Source organism: Coregonus clupeaformis, chromosome 8 (assembly GCF_020615455.1).
Source record: "Coregonus clupeaformis isolate EN_2021a chromosome 8, ASM2061545v1, whole genome shotgun sequence".
NCBI classification, from domain to species: Eukaryota; Metazoa; Chordata; class Actinopteri; order Salmoniformes; family Salmonidae; genus Coregonus; species Coregonus clupeaformis.
This window is the reverse complement of record NC_059199.1, coordinates 1,250,657-1,267,471: the sequence shown is the minus strand read 5'-3', so window position 1 is coordinate 1,267,471 and position 16,815 is coordinate 1,250,657. Positions and strand designations below refer to the sequence as shown.

At 48.1% G+C, this 16,815-nt stretch overlaps 1 protein-coding gene across 1 annotated transcript in view; it reads right to left on the bottom strand.

Moving 5' to 3' along the window:
• The window catches only part of LOC121571120 (neurexin-2), a 712,543-nt gene that overhangs the window by 45,104 nt on the left and 650,624 nt on the right, over positions 1-16,815 (bottom strand). Inside the window, 1 exon segment of the mRNA XM_041882424.2 lies at positions 8,922-9,093. Coding sequence (XP_041738358.2) covers positions 8,922-9,093 — 172 coding nt within the window.

Sequence of the window (16,815 nt, the reverse complement as noted above, 5' to 3'; positions counted from 1 at the left end):
ATAGTGAGAGGGAGGATGACAGAGGGACAGATAGTGAGAGGGAGGATGACAGAGGGACAGATAGTGAGAGGGAGGATGACATAGGGACAGATAGTGAGAGGGAGGATGACAGAGGGACAGATAGTGAGATGGAGGATGACATAGGGACAGATAGTGAGAGGGAGGATGACAAAGGGACAGATAGTGAGAGGGAGGATGACAGAGGGACAGATAGTGAGAGGGAGGATGACAGAGGGACAGATAGTGAGAGGGAGGATGACAGAGGGACAGATAGTGAGAGGCATGAAGACAGAGGGACAGATAGTGAGAGGCATGATGACAGAGGGACAGATAGTGAGACGGAGGATGACAGAGGGACAGATAGTGAGAGGCATGAAGACAGAGGGACAGATAGTGAGAGGCATGAAGACAGAGGGACAGATAGTGAGAGGCATGATGACATAGGGACAGATAGTAAGAGGGAGGATGACAGAGGGACAGATAGTGAGAGGGAGGATGACAGAGGGACAGATAGTGAGAGGGAGGGTGACAGAGGGACAGATAGTGAGAGGAAGGGATGACAGAGGGACAGATAGTGAGAGGCATGATGACAGAGGGACAGATAGTGAGAGGGAGGATGACATAGGGACAGGTAGTGAGAGGGAGGATGACATAGGGACAGATAGTGAGAGGGAGGATGACAGAGGGACAGATAGTGAGAGGGAGGATGACAGAGGGACAGATAGTGAGAGGGAGGATGACAAAGGGACATATAGTGAGAGGAAGGGATGACAGAGGGACAGATAGTGAGAGGCATGATGACAGAGGGACAGATAGTGAGAGGGAGGATGACATAGGGACAGGTAGTGAGAGGGAGGATGACATAGGGACAGATAGTGAGAGGGAGGATGACAGAGGGATAGATAGTGAGAGGGAGGATGACAGAGGGACAGATAGTGAGAGGGAGGATGACAGAGGGACAGATAGTGAGAGGGAGGATGACAGAGAGACAGATAGTGAGAGGGAGGATGACAGAGGGACAGATAGTGAGAGGGTGGATGACATAGGGACAGATAGTGAGAGGGAGGATGACAGAGGGACAGATAGTGAGAGGGAGGATGACAGAGGGACATATAGTGAGAGGCATGAGGACAGAGGGACAGATAGTGAGAGGCATGATGACAGAGGCACAGATAGTGAGAGGGAGGATGACAGAGGGACAGATAGTGAGAGGCATGAAGACAGAGGGACAGATAGTGAGAGCCATGATGACAGAGGGACAGATAGTGAGAGGGAGGATGACAGAGGGACAGATAGTGAGAGGGAGGATGATAGAGGGACAGATAGTGAGAGGCATGAAGACAGAGGGACAGATAGTAAGAGGCATGATGACAGAGGGACAGATAGTGAGAGGCATGATGACAGAGGGACAGATAGTGAGAGGGAGGATGACAAAGGGACAGATAGTGAGAGGGAGGATGACATAGGGACAGATAGTGAGAGGGAGGATGACAGAGGGACAGATAGTGAGAGGGAGGGTGACAGAGGGACAGATAGTGAGAGGGAGGATGACAGAGGGACAGATAGTGAGAGGGAGGATGACAAAGGGACAGATAGTGAGAGGGAGGATGACAGAGGGACAGACAGTGAGAGGGAGGATGACAGAGGGACATATAGTGAGAGGCATGAAGACAGAGGGACAGATAGTGAGAGGCATGAAGACAGAGGGACAGATAGTGAGAGGGAGGATGACAGAGGGACAGATAGTGAGTGTAGAATTGGAGAAAGAGGTGAGAGTTTCAGAAGGTGTAGGGGGAAACATGAGTCACAATCATTTGTATGCAGCACAACATACAGGCCAGGCGAGGTTTGTGTGTGTGTGTGTGTGTGTGTGTATGTGTGTGTATGTGTGTCGTGTAGATCATATGAGATTCTCCAGGTAACCCTAGGAGATTGGCCTGTGCAAAGCCAGTGCTGCAATTATAGAGCTCCTCTCTCCACTCACAACCCATTTAACAGCAATGCCAGCACTCTGCAGCAAAGCAGGTTAGCGCGAGAGACACACAGAGATGGAGAGATGGAGTGATGCAGCGAGAGAGAGAGAAGGATAAACAGAAAGAGGATGAGAGAGAGAAAGAGAAAAGGAGAGAAAGAAAATGAATACTGTAGTCGGAGGCAGTGGTCCTTAGTGAGATTAATCAATACTTGAGGGTGTGTGTTCTCCTCTCTCCCTAGACATATCCCTCTCCTAGTCCCTCCCTCCCTCCCTCCCTCCCTGCCATTACCAGAGACTGGGCACAGCATCGAAAGAAGCATGCCTTAGGCAGTCTAGCATCTAAAACCCACCCTTCTACCAAACACTGAACAGTCTAGTTCAGCATCTCTGATATTAAGCCCTCCCTCTAGTGGTAGTATCTGACCTTTTAGTATTTTCTCAAAATACTATTTTCTACAAGGCATCTGTCCTTTCTTCTTCTTGAAGTAATCTTTGATCTTAATCTATGTAGGGGAAACTTATCAGGTTAGATAATTGATTTACCTCAAGGAAATGACCTACGAGGTGCTGTGTCTCCTCTCAGTAGCGGGAGGGAGAGAGGCAGGGGTTCCCACCAAAATAGCACAAAGTCCATAATTAGATTACAATGAGGAGATTAAAAGTCACCCTGGGTAAATCTGCCCATGTCATCCATTATCACGTTTATTGGTTAATTATTCTTGCCACCCCTTCCTCTATAGCTGCAGAGGGAAGATAGAAGGGGGGGATTTAGGGTTTAAGAATATCCTCACTCCCCCCCCCCCAGGTGTTTGACTAATCAGAAATGGGGAAGACGCAGGAGGGGGACGAGTAAGCATCAACAGTGGTGTGTGTGTGTGTGTGTGTACATATGGCATATGTGTGTGTTAGCATCAATAGTAGAGTGAGAGAGTGTGTGTGTGTGTGTGTGTGTGTGTGTGTGTGTGACTAAGCGTGTGTTTTAGCTCCTCAAACACAATAGCGGCAACAGCCCCTTGAGTCAGGCAAGCCTCGTCAATAACATTGAGCGTAAAATAACTGCAGCAGGATCAACAAACGACAAGCGGAGGCCCCAAGCCTGTTTCCTTCTACATACAGGATCAACAAACGACAAGCGGAGGCCCCAAGCCTGTTTCCTTCTACATACAGGATCAACAAACGACAAGCGGAGGCCCCAAGCCTGTTTCCTTCTACATACAGGATCAACAAACGACAAGCGGAGGCCCCAAGCCTGTTTCCTTCTACATACAGGATCAACAAACGACAAGCGGAGGCCCCAAGCCTGTTTCCTTCTACATACAGGATCAACAAACGACAAGCGGAGGCCCCAAGCCTGTTTCCTTCTACATACACGATCAACAAACGACAAGCGGAGGCCCCAAGCCTGTTTCCTTCTACATACAGGATCAACAAACGACAAGCGGAGGCCCCAAGCCTGTTTCCTTCTACATACAGGATCAACAAACGACAAGCGGAGGCCCCAAGCCTGTTTCCTTCTACATACAGGATCAACAAATGACAAGCGGAGGCCCCAAGCCTGTTTCCTTCTACATACAGGATCAACAAACGACAAGCGGAGGCCCCAAGCCTGTTTCCTTCTACATACAGTGGAACAGCTTAAGATGGATGAGACAGAAATATTACACAACCCTTTACAATATATAGGAAGAGTGTTTGGGTCTGTGTGGATCTGCTTTGACCCAAAATGGACACGCCACTGTAAGGATAAATTACGCAATGCACTTTCAAGGGGTGCACTGCGTGGGTTTTAGTTGCAGCTATGATGCAGTAAAAGAGTGTGACTACCTGTGTGTGTCCCCCTCTCGTCTCCCTCCCCTCCCTTAACCTAACGTAGCAGCCGTTTCTTTCTGGTCCTGACGATAAATACTTTCAGGGGAGGTTCTCTTCTGCACTGTTCGACCAATCCAGTAAATGTGGAGGAGGAGTTAAGATGGAGTGTCGCCTTGTTAACATCCAAAAGTGGAAGTCGCGTCACAGGCTATCTTTCCATTTCCCCTGAAAACCAGATGCATCCGGTTGATTCCGTGCCCACAGAGGGTGCCCGTCCCCCAGTTACACAGGCCCTGTAATTGGACTGCTGTCCAACTGTGAAAGATCCAATCAAAGCATACTGTGTCGGTGAACCGTGAGTCCCTATAGGCTCCCACACCAACCAAGGAAAACGTGTCACCCTGCTGTCAATGTAGTTGTGACACAGTGTGTCAGAGCTGGGCTACTCTCAATAATCTGCAATGTTACATCAATGATATCAATTTTTTTCCCCTTCAAATAACATTTTATACCCATCTGATTTGACCGGAATTCAGTCCAATGACTAGGTTGGAGGTGGTCAGCCATATCGTCACTCAACTCTAACATCAAACAAATGCTATCCATAAAAAGTACTTATGAGTGCTAAATAAGCCACTCCATACCCCACTAGAAATACTCATCCAATATCCTTGGAGCATGTTCAAATGGTCATCCCCCAAGTACACCATAGCCCTACTTAATAATACATCCTACCCATAATGCATCATTGGTTCATCCCTGTTCCATTTAGCTCGGTGGAGCATCAAAGTCACATTGCTAGGGTTCAAGTATTGAAGTCCTACTGCACTCTGAGTAGTCACATTGAAGTTCTACTCCACTCTACGCCAAGTAGCAAACTAGGGGGGCAGAGCCTATGGGTGCGTTTTCCTAACCTAGTGTTCCCTAAGCTGGAGCCAGTCTGTCTAAGCCCTGCCAGACTGCCTCGTCCATGCCCCTTGGTACACTGGCACTTAAGACAGGCATGTCTGGGCCCTTTAAGCCTTTGGTGGGCTGAGCTGCTCAGAGACCTGGCCTCCTCACAACTCTCTCTCCCTCTCCTGTCGTTCTTTTGTGCCATCACTCCCTCCCTCTCTCTCTTGTTCATTTGTGCTCTTCTCTCTCTCTCTCTCTCTCTCTCTCTCTCTCTCTCTCTCTCTCTCTCTCTCTCTCTCTCTCTCTCTCTCTTTCTCTCTCTCTCTCTCTCTCTCTCTCTCTCTCTTCTCTCTCTCGCTCTCTCCCTGTCTTTCATCCCCTAGCAGGGCAGGTAGACTTTAAAAGGGTTGAGGTTCCTCCTGTGCTGACCTCTGTGAGGCTGGGACAAAGAGACCCCTGGCTGGGAGGACTGAGCTGCTCAGACACCAAGGCTCTCTGGTCCTCTGGTTCTCTCTCTCTCTGACTCCAGCCTGCGGGTTTAGTATGGGTCAGCACTCAGCCACTTCTGTTAAACGCCTGGCAGCAAGAGCACAGGGGACTATGTCTTTACATTTTTTCTTTCTCTGTTTTTCACTCCTCTCTCTTTTTCACTCTTTCTCTTTTTCACTCTTTCTCTCTTTTTCACTCTCTCTCTTTTTCACTCTCTCTCCTTTTCACTCTTTCTCTCTTTTTCCACTGTTTTGTATCTCTATCTATCTCTTTCTCACTCTTCTCTCTCTGTTTCTGTTTCTGTTTCTCTGTTCCTCTGTTTCCAACTCTTTCTTCTCTTTACCTCAGCACATCGTCCTCAGATGTACTTTACTTGAATTTCTACCACACAAGGAGGCTATGAGCGTCTGATGCTTAGCTTAAGTGTTTGTGTCATCCGTAAGTGAATGTGTGTCATCTCGATCTAAATGTGTGCGCTTGTTACAGACAGTGTGCACGTACAATACAGTATGTGTAACCTCAGTAGCACTGCTTATTATACAGTCCTGTAGATGCAAAGCCCTAGCCATCAAAGAGCTGACAGCAGCTGGCTTACAGAACCCATGCCCCTCAACTCTCTCTCCTTCATCTCTCCTCTCTCTCCCATTCTGAGGGGAACCCATGCCCCTCAACTCTCTCTCCTTCATCTCTCCTCTCTCTCCCATTCTGAGGGGAGGGGAACATCGCTATGGAACACCCTCCCCTCTTTCCTCTTGCCCCCCCTCCCCCTCTTTCTCTATGCACCTCTCCTTTTTTCCAACTCCCTCTCTCGATCTCTCTCTCCCATTCATCTCTCCTCTCTCTCATTCTAGTTCCACCCCTTCCTTCCCTACCTAACTCTTTCCCCACTTCCCTCTTCCTCCCCCTCTCTCTGTGTACCTCTAAATTGTTCTCTCCTCCTCCCTCTCCTTCTCTCCTCTTCTCTCTCGCTCTCTCTTTCTCTCCAGCCCCCAGCTCCATTCTTCTCAGGCACAGCCAGGAGCCAAAGCTTCTTATAGAGGTAACTGTCCTGCTCTACCACCCACACAACCCCGAGACTACTTCCTACTTCTTATAGAGGTAACTGTCCTGCTCTAGTCTCCATCGCTTCTAACTGACAGACAAACAAACATGGGTGTAAAACCAATCTGAGGGCAATAGTAGTCCATATGGAGAGATCTCCCAATCTGTCTGACCTTATTCACCCAGGCCTGGTCTCTCTGTGTGAAACCATGATGTTTTTATTGGGCCTGCATCTGGGGAGAAGAATCCAATAATGTTGTTCTGAGGGGCCTGGAGGGGACAGCTGACACTGACACTGTGTCACTTCATGTCTGTCCTCTGTCTAGGCTGGGGTATGCTGTGACACGCACGCGCACACACACACACACACACACACACACATACACACACACACACACACAGAGAGAGAGTACGGAGCAACTGCATCAACTCTAGAGCTTTCCCCCAAAAAATGTCAGCAAAGGTATTTGGCTGTTGAATGTTTGACCCATCATGGATTGCTTTCCTCACACTTTCTGTTCTTTTAAAGCCTACTCTGGGAATCTGCAGCTGAGGTTGTTGAATGGTTGCTATTTGCGGCAGTTGAACTGAGGGCAGTTCTCAAAGCTCACGATATAAAAAACATTATTTTCAGCAAGCCAGTCAACCTGTTCCCTCTTATACAGCGGTTCATCTTTTACTTTCACACCAAGGATGGAGGTCTTGCAATGAAATGTGTGTATTTGTACTTCTGCAGCTGGTACCTCAGCTCACTGTAATGCTGCAACAGTAATGCTACTCCCTCCCTCCCTCCCTCCTCTGGGAGAGCTTATCTTTCCTCGGTCTGTCCCTGCTACCGGTCGCCCTCTAAATCACCTGCCCACAGTCTATGAGATGAGGAGGAGTCCCCCTCGTCTCCTCCAGCCAGCTGCCTGACTGGGCAGTGTTAAGGCGTCAGCATTCTTCAGTTCGGCTGGCAGCAAGTCGAAGTCGGCCTGGCGAACCGAAGAGTGTGCTCGCATACATCCTTAAAAGACCTTTGCTTGAAAATTGAGAAAAAAGCGGCAATAGTACTGTTTGTCCATTTTGAGAGATGCCGTAGCCAGTATACACTTCCTCAGCATAGTCAGAATTAATCTAAGACAACTCAAGAAATCTGTAATGAATTTTGACGTTTTTGCTGAGGAGATTTTAGTCGCGCAATTTTACATCTAACTAAGATGTTTGGTGCAGTATTTCTCAATGAAAAAATGTGCATGAAAATGTGTCGTCTCTGGTTGAATGACAACAAAGACTGAAGAATCCCTACTATTGACCAATCACCGACGAAGGGGCGTAGACTTTGGCTACCGACCTCAGCTTGCCTCAAGAGAAAATGTTGTGTGCCCGAACAAACGAAAAAACCCTTACCGATGTCATCATAATATATGCACAAACTCTTCCGAACTGTTTCGGCTGGGAAGCGTGCAGACGCATTTACAGACCGTAATAGCTGCATAGAGAGGCTCCCTGCACTGAGCCAAAATGGCCCTGGAGTTGACCATGAGAGGCCACTTTCCTATAGTGTTGACAGAAATAAATCAGCCACATATACATTAAAGGAGAATTCTGACGGCATTTTGTTTTATCTCTATCTGGAAATAATTAGATTGTGGCCATTCAGTCTGCATCGGCAGTTGATCTTGTACTTGGTCGACCGGTGGATATGACATATTCTCCCCGATAGATAACGCTAACCTTAACTCCTACCGGTAACCTAACCTTAACCGTTACCTAACCCTAACCTTAAACCTTACCTTAACCATGTTAAATTTAAACTTCAATGGGGTCAGAGTTGGGACGTCCCAAGGTTTCCGTTGAGACTTTTCAGAGTGGAGAGAAAGGCTGCGTTACTCCACAGAGATGAGGGTTTGGGACCTCATACTATGGAGTGGGTCTATTTTCTTAGAGTTAACCATAGACAAACTTTTGGGAACTTTTTCTAATCGAACCATAAATTCCCTAGAGACAGTAGTAATTGGCGCTATAGAATCAACATGCATGCAACAGGAGAATCAACCAGCGAGCTCAAACTATTACTGGAGAAAATTCTCAATTTGAATGCTGTGTGAATCAGACCTTTCTGAATGAACCTGAAACACTGTGAAACACTGTGAGAACCAGTCCCTTTACCTAACATTCCACTCCTTGCCATTGTCAAAGACACATGACATGGAGTACAGGGAGTGGATTAGCTAAAGAGAATGGCACCCAGGCTAGTGAAACACTCATTGGTGTCTAAGAAAACCATAATTATTAATAAGACAATTCAACCATAATTGAATCATTCCTTGCCTTCCAGGATAGTGGTTCTAACAGCGTGGATAGATCAAATACAGTATGATCAGGGATCAGAAACAGAAAATGTCTTCCTTGTAGTAACCATGGTGGAGGAAGTTGACATGACTACAGTAGAATACAGTGAAGAGAGAGACACCAAGTGAGAGTTTTATATTGGCAACAATAATATAACCAATATATCTAATATAACCAACCATTTTATTTTTCATTGGCTATTCATGATAAAGTAGCAGTAGGAGTGCTATGTAATACATTGTTGGGTGGCATACTGACTCATAGAAGATGTTGCCCTGCAACAAAACAACCATATTATTTTACTCTCTCACTTTCCACTGTATTCCATTAGTTCATCTCATACTGTAATCCTGTTATCCCTCCCTCCCTCCGGTCCTACCTGAGGGGAAGCGTTCAATGACGGGCTGGCTGTCCACCTGCAGGGTAGCGTTGCCACCGCTGCGCGTGAAGCGCACCACGTGGTATTTGCCGTCGCTCACCATCACCGCGCTCTCCTCGATGATGATGTCGTCCGTTCCCACGTTGAAGATGACGCCGATCCTTCCTTGTTCCTAGAGGGAGAGAGAAAGAAAAGGGGTTAGAGGGAGATAACATGTTTCATCTGTGTTCAGTGTGTATAGGTGAAAGGTGTGTCCAGTGTCTGTATTTGACCAACCAGGTTTCAAACCCGGGTCTAGGTCTTCCGGTGGAGCTTAGGACCATGTTATCACCCTGAGCTAAAGCCTACAGTCAGCAGTAACTCTCCACATTATCTTCAGATCTCAGAAAAGATGACCCATCACTTTCGTGTAGTTCACCAACCCAGGTGTACCAAACATAAATGAAAGGGCTGTCCAAGTATGCCATTGTATTTCCATAAAGTATGTCCAACATAAACACTCTACAGTATGACAGGTACAGTGCAGTGGCCAGTGGACAGTATCCCAGTGTGTGTTCTGATCACTGTTGGGGCGTAATGGTGTGCAATCATGTGTCAGCCAGGCTGAGTGTAGAATGGACTCCTTGTTGAGGACTCTACCACCTTCAGCATTCATCACCCTCTTAAGGCCCTCTCCTCTCCCATCTATGAGTGTTGACAGCCTCCTACTGCTTACAGTTTATTAGTCTACCCACCTCTCTCTCTCTCTCCTCTCCCATCCCTCGCTCCCTCTTTTTACCCTCCCCTCTCCTCCTCTCCTCCTCTCCTCCTCTCCCCCTCTCCTCTCCTTTCCTCAGTCCACAGGAAAGGTCAGTCATTTACAGAGTTACTCTGGCTGCCACGGAGGGATGGAGGGAGAGACATGATACACACAGGCACAACACGCACACGCACACGCACGCACACACGCACACACACACACACACGCACACACACACACACACACACAGGCACACAGGCACACACACGCACACGCACGCACACGCACACGCACACGCACACACACACACACACACACACACACACACACACACACACACACACACGCACACGCACACGCACACACACACACACACACACAGGCGCACACACACACACACACACACACACACACACTCTAGCTTCTGCTGTGCGTGTTCACTGCTGTGGTATCTCATGACAGCCGGTTCATTCCCATTGGCACCCTGTCCGTGCCTTTTCCCACAGCACTTCCTGGTTCAACACGAGAGGTCAAGCTCGTTTGCTGGAGGGGTTCGCGGCACACAGCACGCCACTATCTGTCCGCTCCAGACCCCCTCTCCGCAGACATCTCCATTGATCGCTTTATCTAATTAGCTATGTGGATTTATTTAGTGGAAAACCTTCCCCGCATGCCACCACATTGTGAGGTTAAACTATGGCTTTAGCTTGCAGCACTGTTTGAATTATTCATAAAATATTTTAGGAATATTTTAAAATAGCTGCTAAAATGTTAAAGGGACTAAAGTATCAAGTTAATTGAGTAATTAAGAGCAAGAGGTTGAGATGTAAATTAATTAGTTGTGTAATCACGGTCAAATGTGTGCATTCTAACACGTACTTCGCTGGGATAAAATAGTAATGTTATTCAACGAGAAGCGCGATTGGGTGACATGGACGTTTAAGGCCCTAATTGTGGTGGTGTCACTGGTTGTGTTCGGAGCATGATTAATGCCTTTTAGGGCTCAACAGTGGCTTAGCCACATGTAACCAGTCAAACTGTCTGTCAGGTGAATAAAGCTTGTTCATTTTGAATAGACATCTACAGTGGGGAAAAAAAGTATTTAGTCAGCCACCAATTGTGCAAGTTCTCCCACTTAAAAAGATGAGAGAGGCCTGTAATTTTCATCATAGGTACACGTCAACTATGACAGACAAATTGAGGAAAAAAAATCCAGAAAATCCCATTGTAGGATTTTTAATGAATTTATTTGCAAATTATGGTGGAAAATAAGTATTTGGTCACCTACAAACAAGCAAGATTTCTGGCTCTCACAGACCTGTAACTTCTTCTTTAAGAGGCTCCTCTGTCCTCCACTCGTTACCTGTATTAATGGCACCTGTTTGAACTTGTTATCAGTATAAAAGACACCTGTCCACAACCTCAAACAGTCACACTCCAAACTTCACAATGGCCAAGACCAAAGAGCTGTCAAAGGACACCAAAAACAAAATTGTAGACCTGCACCAGGCTGGGAAAACTGAATCTGCAATAGGTAAGCAGCTTGGTTTGAAGAAATCAACTGTGGGAGCAATTATTAGGAAATGGAAGACATACAAGACCACTGATAATCTCCCTCGATCTGGGGCTCCACGCAAGATCTCACCCCGTGGGGTCAAAATGATCACAAGAACGGTGAGCAAAAATCCCAGAACCACACGGGGGGGACCTAGTGAATGACCTGCAGAGAGCTGGGACCAAAGTAACAAAGCCAACCATCAGTAACACACTACGCCGCCAGGGACTAAAATCCTGCAGTGCGAGACGTGTCCCCCTGCTTAAGCCAGTACATGTCCAGGCACGTCTGAAGTGCATTTGGATGATCCAGAAGAGGATTGGGAGAATGTCATATGGTCAGATGAAACCAAAATATAACTTTTTGGTAAAAACTCAACTCGTCATGTTTGGAGGACAAAGAATGCTGAGTTGCATCCAAAGAACACCATACCTACTGTGAAGCATGGGGTTGGAAACATCATGCTTTGGGGCTGTTTTTCTGCAAAGGGACCAGGACGACTGATCCGTGTAAAGGAAAGAATGAATGGGGCCATGTATCGTGAGATTGATAAACCCTCCTTCCATCAGCAAGGGCATTGAAGATGAAACGTGGCTGGGTCTTTCAGCATGACAATGATCCCAAACACACCGCCCGGGCAACGAAGGAGTGGCTTCGTAAGAAGCATTTCAAGGTCCTGGAGTGGCCTAGCCAGTCTCCAGATCTCAACCCCATAGACAATCTTTGGAGGGAGTTGAAAGTCTGTGTTGCCCAGCGACAGCCCCAAAACATCACTGCTCTAGAGGAGATCTGCATGGAGGAATGGGCCAAAATACCAGCAACAGTGTGTGAAAACCTTGTGAAGACTTACAGAAAACGTTTGACCTGTGTCATTGCCAACAAAGGGTATATAACAAAGTATTGAGAAACTTTTGTTATTGACCAAATACTTATTTTCCACCATCATATGCCAATAAATTCATTAAAAATCCTACAATGTGATTTTCTGGATTTTTTTTCCTCATTTTGTCTGTCATAGTTTACGTGTACCTATGATGAAAATTACAGGCCTCTCTCATCTTTTTAAGTGGGAGAACTTGCACAATTGGTGGCTGACTAAATACTTTTTTCCCCCACTGTATATAATGTTAGCTACTGCACCTACTATCACTGAGGCTTAAATAGAATATACATATCCATTGAGTTTAATTGTTGACATTAAAAAGGTACTTTGATGGGGGAAGACTGATGGAGTGATGACCTAAGTCCCTTAGTGTACCGCAGGGATGTCAATCTCAAGCCCTCAAGGGGTGCATGGCTCCTTGGCACTTCATCAATCAATTCAAGTTATTGAGTGACCAGAAAATCTATATATGTCTAAATCCACTATTGAATAGCTGAGAACAAGCAGAAATGGTGGCAATTGATGATTGGAATTTGATTACCCTTTATCAAACCACTGTTTGGGGGGATAGAATTTGAGAGATATTTACAGAGAGATTAGCATTTATGTTCCTCAACATTAGTGCTTCTTCTTCTGTCTCGCCAGCACTGGGGCATTTATCGACTCCATTACACAAAGCAGATGATTTAAAGATGATTTCTGTGTTGCCATAATGACATTTTAATGGCCGTTCCATTAAAGGGAAACTCCACTCAAAAACAATATTTTGTTTTCATTAGTCCACTATTGACACGGTCCCAAAATGCTTTGCATGTCAGCAGTCAAGTTTTCAAGATATTGGACTTTCAAGAAGCAAAGTGTCACCGGCCACATCCTCATGACGATGCAAAATGTGGAATATCTCTGGATGGAAAAAAAGCCCCATAATCCCCTATAACTGGGAGCAGTCATGCCCATACAGAAACATTGATATGAAGGAAGGATGGCTCAGGTACAGTACACACCTCTCTGTGGTGGAATACACACCTCTCTGTGGTGGAATACACACCTCTCTGTGGTGGAATACACACCTCTCTGTGGTGGAATACACACCCCTCTGTGGTGGAATACACAGCTCTCTGTGTAGGAATACACACCTATCTGTGGTGGAATACACACCTCTCTGTGGTGGAATACACACCTCTCTGTGGTGGAATACACACCCCTCTGTGGTGGAATACACACCCCTCTGTGGTGGAATACACACCTATCTGTGGTGGAATACACACCCCTCTGTGGTGGAATACACACCTCTCTGTGGTGGAATACACACCCCTCTGTGGTGGAATACACACCTCTCTGTGGTGGAATACACACATCTCTGTGGTGGAATACACACCTCTCTGTGGTGGAATACACACCTCTCTGTGGTGGAATACACACATCTCTGTGGTGGAATACACACCCCTCTGTGGTGGAATACACACCTATCTGTGGTGGAATACACACCCCTCTGTGGTGGAATACACACCTCTCTGTGGTGGAATACACACCCCTCTGTGGTGGAATACACACCTCTCTGTGGTGGAATACACACCCCTCTGTGGTGGAATACACACCTATCTGTGGTGGAATACACATCTCTCTGTGGTGGAATACACACCTCTCTGTGGTGGTTTCCAATGACATCATCGGTGTGCATCATGTACATTTAACCAATTATGAGTAGGCATTGCCTACTAATTGGTTGATGATGTCATTGGAAACACTTATATTTTGTACTACAAACATAGAAACTGTCACGGTTTCGGCCGAGGCTGCTCCTCCTCCTGGTTCGGGCAGGCTTCGGCGGTCGTCGTCCCCGGAGTACTAGCTGCCACCGATCTATGTTTCATGTTCGTTTGGTTTTGTCTTGATGTTGTACACCTGTGTCTTGTTAGTCCTCGTTAGTGTCCTATTTAGTTCTCGTTGTGTGTGTTTGTCTTTGTGTGTGATTGCTCTTCTGTTTCGTGTTGGAGCTACGTACTTCCCTCCAGTGTTTTGGAGAGGTTTTTCGCACATGTTAGTGCGCCGTTTGATTGACGCCTGTGTGCGCCGTTATTTCGCCTTCGGGCTTATTGTGCTTATTTTCTACGTGAATATTGCACTAAAGTCTTTTGGACTGAGCTTCTGCGTCCTGCGCTTGATTCTTGCACCACACCCACCTTCAGCACCCCTTTACAGAATCACACACCTACAATGGAATCAGCAGGATCTGCAGTTACGCCTGAGTCGCTCGAGGAGCATGTTCGCGACCAAGATGACCAGATATGACAACTGGGGACCGCTCTACAGGACATCATCAACACCCTGCACCGATGGGAGGCCAGCGGGGTAACCACACCTCCACCTACCCTGCCATCCCCATCGGCCGGTCCACCAGTCCCAGGTCCGGAACCCAGGGGGATTCGGCTCTCGCTCCCGAGGGCGTATGACGGAACAGCTGCCGGGTGTCAGGGGTTCCTCCTACAGCTGGAGCTCTACCTGGCCACTGTACACCCGGTGCCCTCGGGACACGAGAGCGTTTCCGCCCTCATCTCCTGTCTCACGGGCAAGGCGTTGGAGTGGGCTAACGCCGAGTGGAGGAAGATGGACACCAACACCATCTCCTACGCCGAGTTCTCCCGCCGCTTCAAGGCCGTGTTCGACCATCCACCTGAGGGCAAAGCGGCGGGGGAGCGTCTAGTCCACCTGAGACAGGGGAGGAGGAGCGCACAGGCGTTTGCTCTAGAGTTCCGGACTCTAGCGGCGGACGCAGGGTGGAATGAACGGGCCCTCATCGACCATTTTCGATGTAGCCTACGGGAGGACGTTCAACGTGAGTTGGCCTGCAGGGATACCCATCTCACCTTCGACCAGTTGGTCGATATGTCCATCCGTCTGGACACCCTGCTGGCCACCCGTGGACGTCCGAGGGGGGTCCGTCCATTCCGCCCTCCGGCACCTCCGAGCCGAGCCCTATGGAGCTCGGGGGTGCCGGCGCTAGAGAAAGGAGGAGGAGGAGCCCGAGGGGGCCTGTCTCCTGCACCAAGTGCGGTCGTGGAGGGCACACTGCGGCCAGGTGCTGGGGAGGGTTCTCCGGGGGAGAAGGCAACAGGCCACGCACTGGGGGGGGCCTCCCAAGTGAGTAGACGTCCCACTTACCCAGAGCATTCTGTTGCGCACTTTTGTATACCTGTGTGTTTTCCACAGGTTGCACCTCATTCCCAGCATAAGGCGCTAGTAGATTCAGGCGCAGCTGGGAATTTGTTGATCGGAAGTTTTGTTTAGATTTAGGGATCCCTCTCCTACCTGTTGACAAACCTTTTCCCGTTCATGCCTTAGATAGCCGCCCGTTGGGGTCGGGGTTGATTAGGGAGATCACAGCACCACTTAGGATGTGTGCGCAGGGGGTCATGAAGAGACTATACAGCTGTATCTGATCGACTCTCCTGCGTACCCAGTGGTGCTGGGAATTCCCTGGTTAAGCACCCATAACCCTGCTATTTCGTGGCAACAGAGGGCTCTCGATGGGTGGTCTGCTCAGTGCGAGGGGCGATGTCTGGGTGTTTCCGTGGGGGCGACGTCGGTGGAAAGTCCAAACCAAGTGCCCGCACTGCACATTCCGCCTGAATATGGGGATTTAGCTCTCGTGTTTAGTAAAACTAGGGCGACGCAGTTGCCTCCTCATAGACAGGGGGATTGTGCGATTGATCTCCAGGCAGGAGCAGCGCTCCCACAGAGCCACGTGTATCCTTTGTCTCAAGAGGAGAGAAAAGCTATGGAGACTTACATAGCCGAATCTTTGAGACAGGGATACATTCGGCCCTCCACTTCTCCCGCCTCCTCGAGTTTCTTTTTTGTGAAGAAGAAAGATGGAGGGTTGCGCCCATGCATTGATTACCGTGGTCTCAATCAGATTACTGTGAAATACAGTTATCCACTCCCTCTGATTGCGACCATGACAGAGTCATTGCATGGAGCGCGGTTTTTCACAAAATTGGATCTCAGGAGCGCGTATAACTTGGTGCGCATTAGGGAGGGCGACGAATGGAAGACAGCGTTTAGTACCACGTCAGGTCATTTCGAATATCTCGTCATGCCATATGGGTTGATGAATGCTCCATCAGTCTTCCAATCCTTCGTAGATGACATTTTCCGGGATATGCAGGGACAAGGGGTGGTCGTGTACATTGATGACATTCTGGTGTACTCGTCTACCCGAGCCGAGCATATAACCCTGGTGCGTCGTGTATTGAGGAGGCTGTTGGAGCATGACCTATATGTCAAGGCAGAGAAATGTCTGTTTTTCCAGGAGTCGGTCTCCTTTTTGGGTTATCGGTTGTCCGCGTCAGGGGTGAGAATGGAGGTGGATCGTGTGTCCGCTGTGCGTAATTGGCAAACTCCAACCACTGTAAAAGAGGTGCAGCAGTTCTTGGGCTTTGCGAATTACTACCGGAGGTTTATCCGGGGGTTTTGGACAGGTGGCAGCTCCCATCACGTCCCTTCTGAAAGGGGGGTCCGGTGTGCCTGCAGTGGTCAGCTGATGCGGACAGGGCCTTTAGGAGACTGAAGGACCTGTTTACGTCGGCTCCGGTGCTGGCGCATCCGGATCCCGCATTACCCTTTCAGGTTGAGGTAGACGCGTCTGAGGCTGGTATAGGGGCCGTTCTCTCTCAACGGTCCGGCACGCCACCTAAACTCCGCCCCTGTGCTTTCT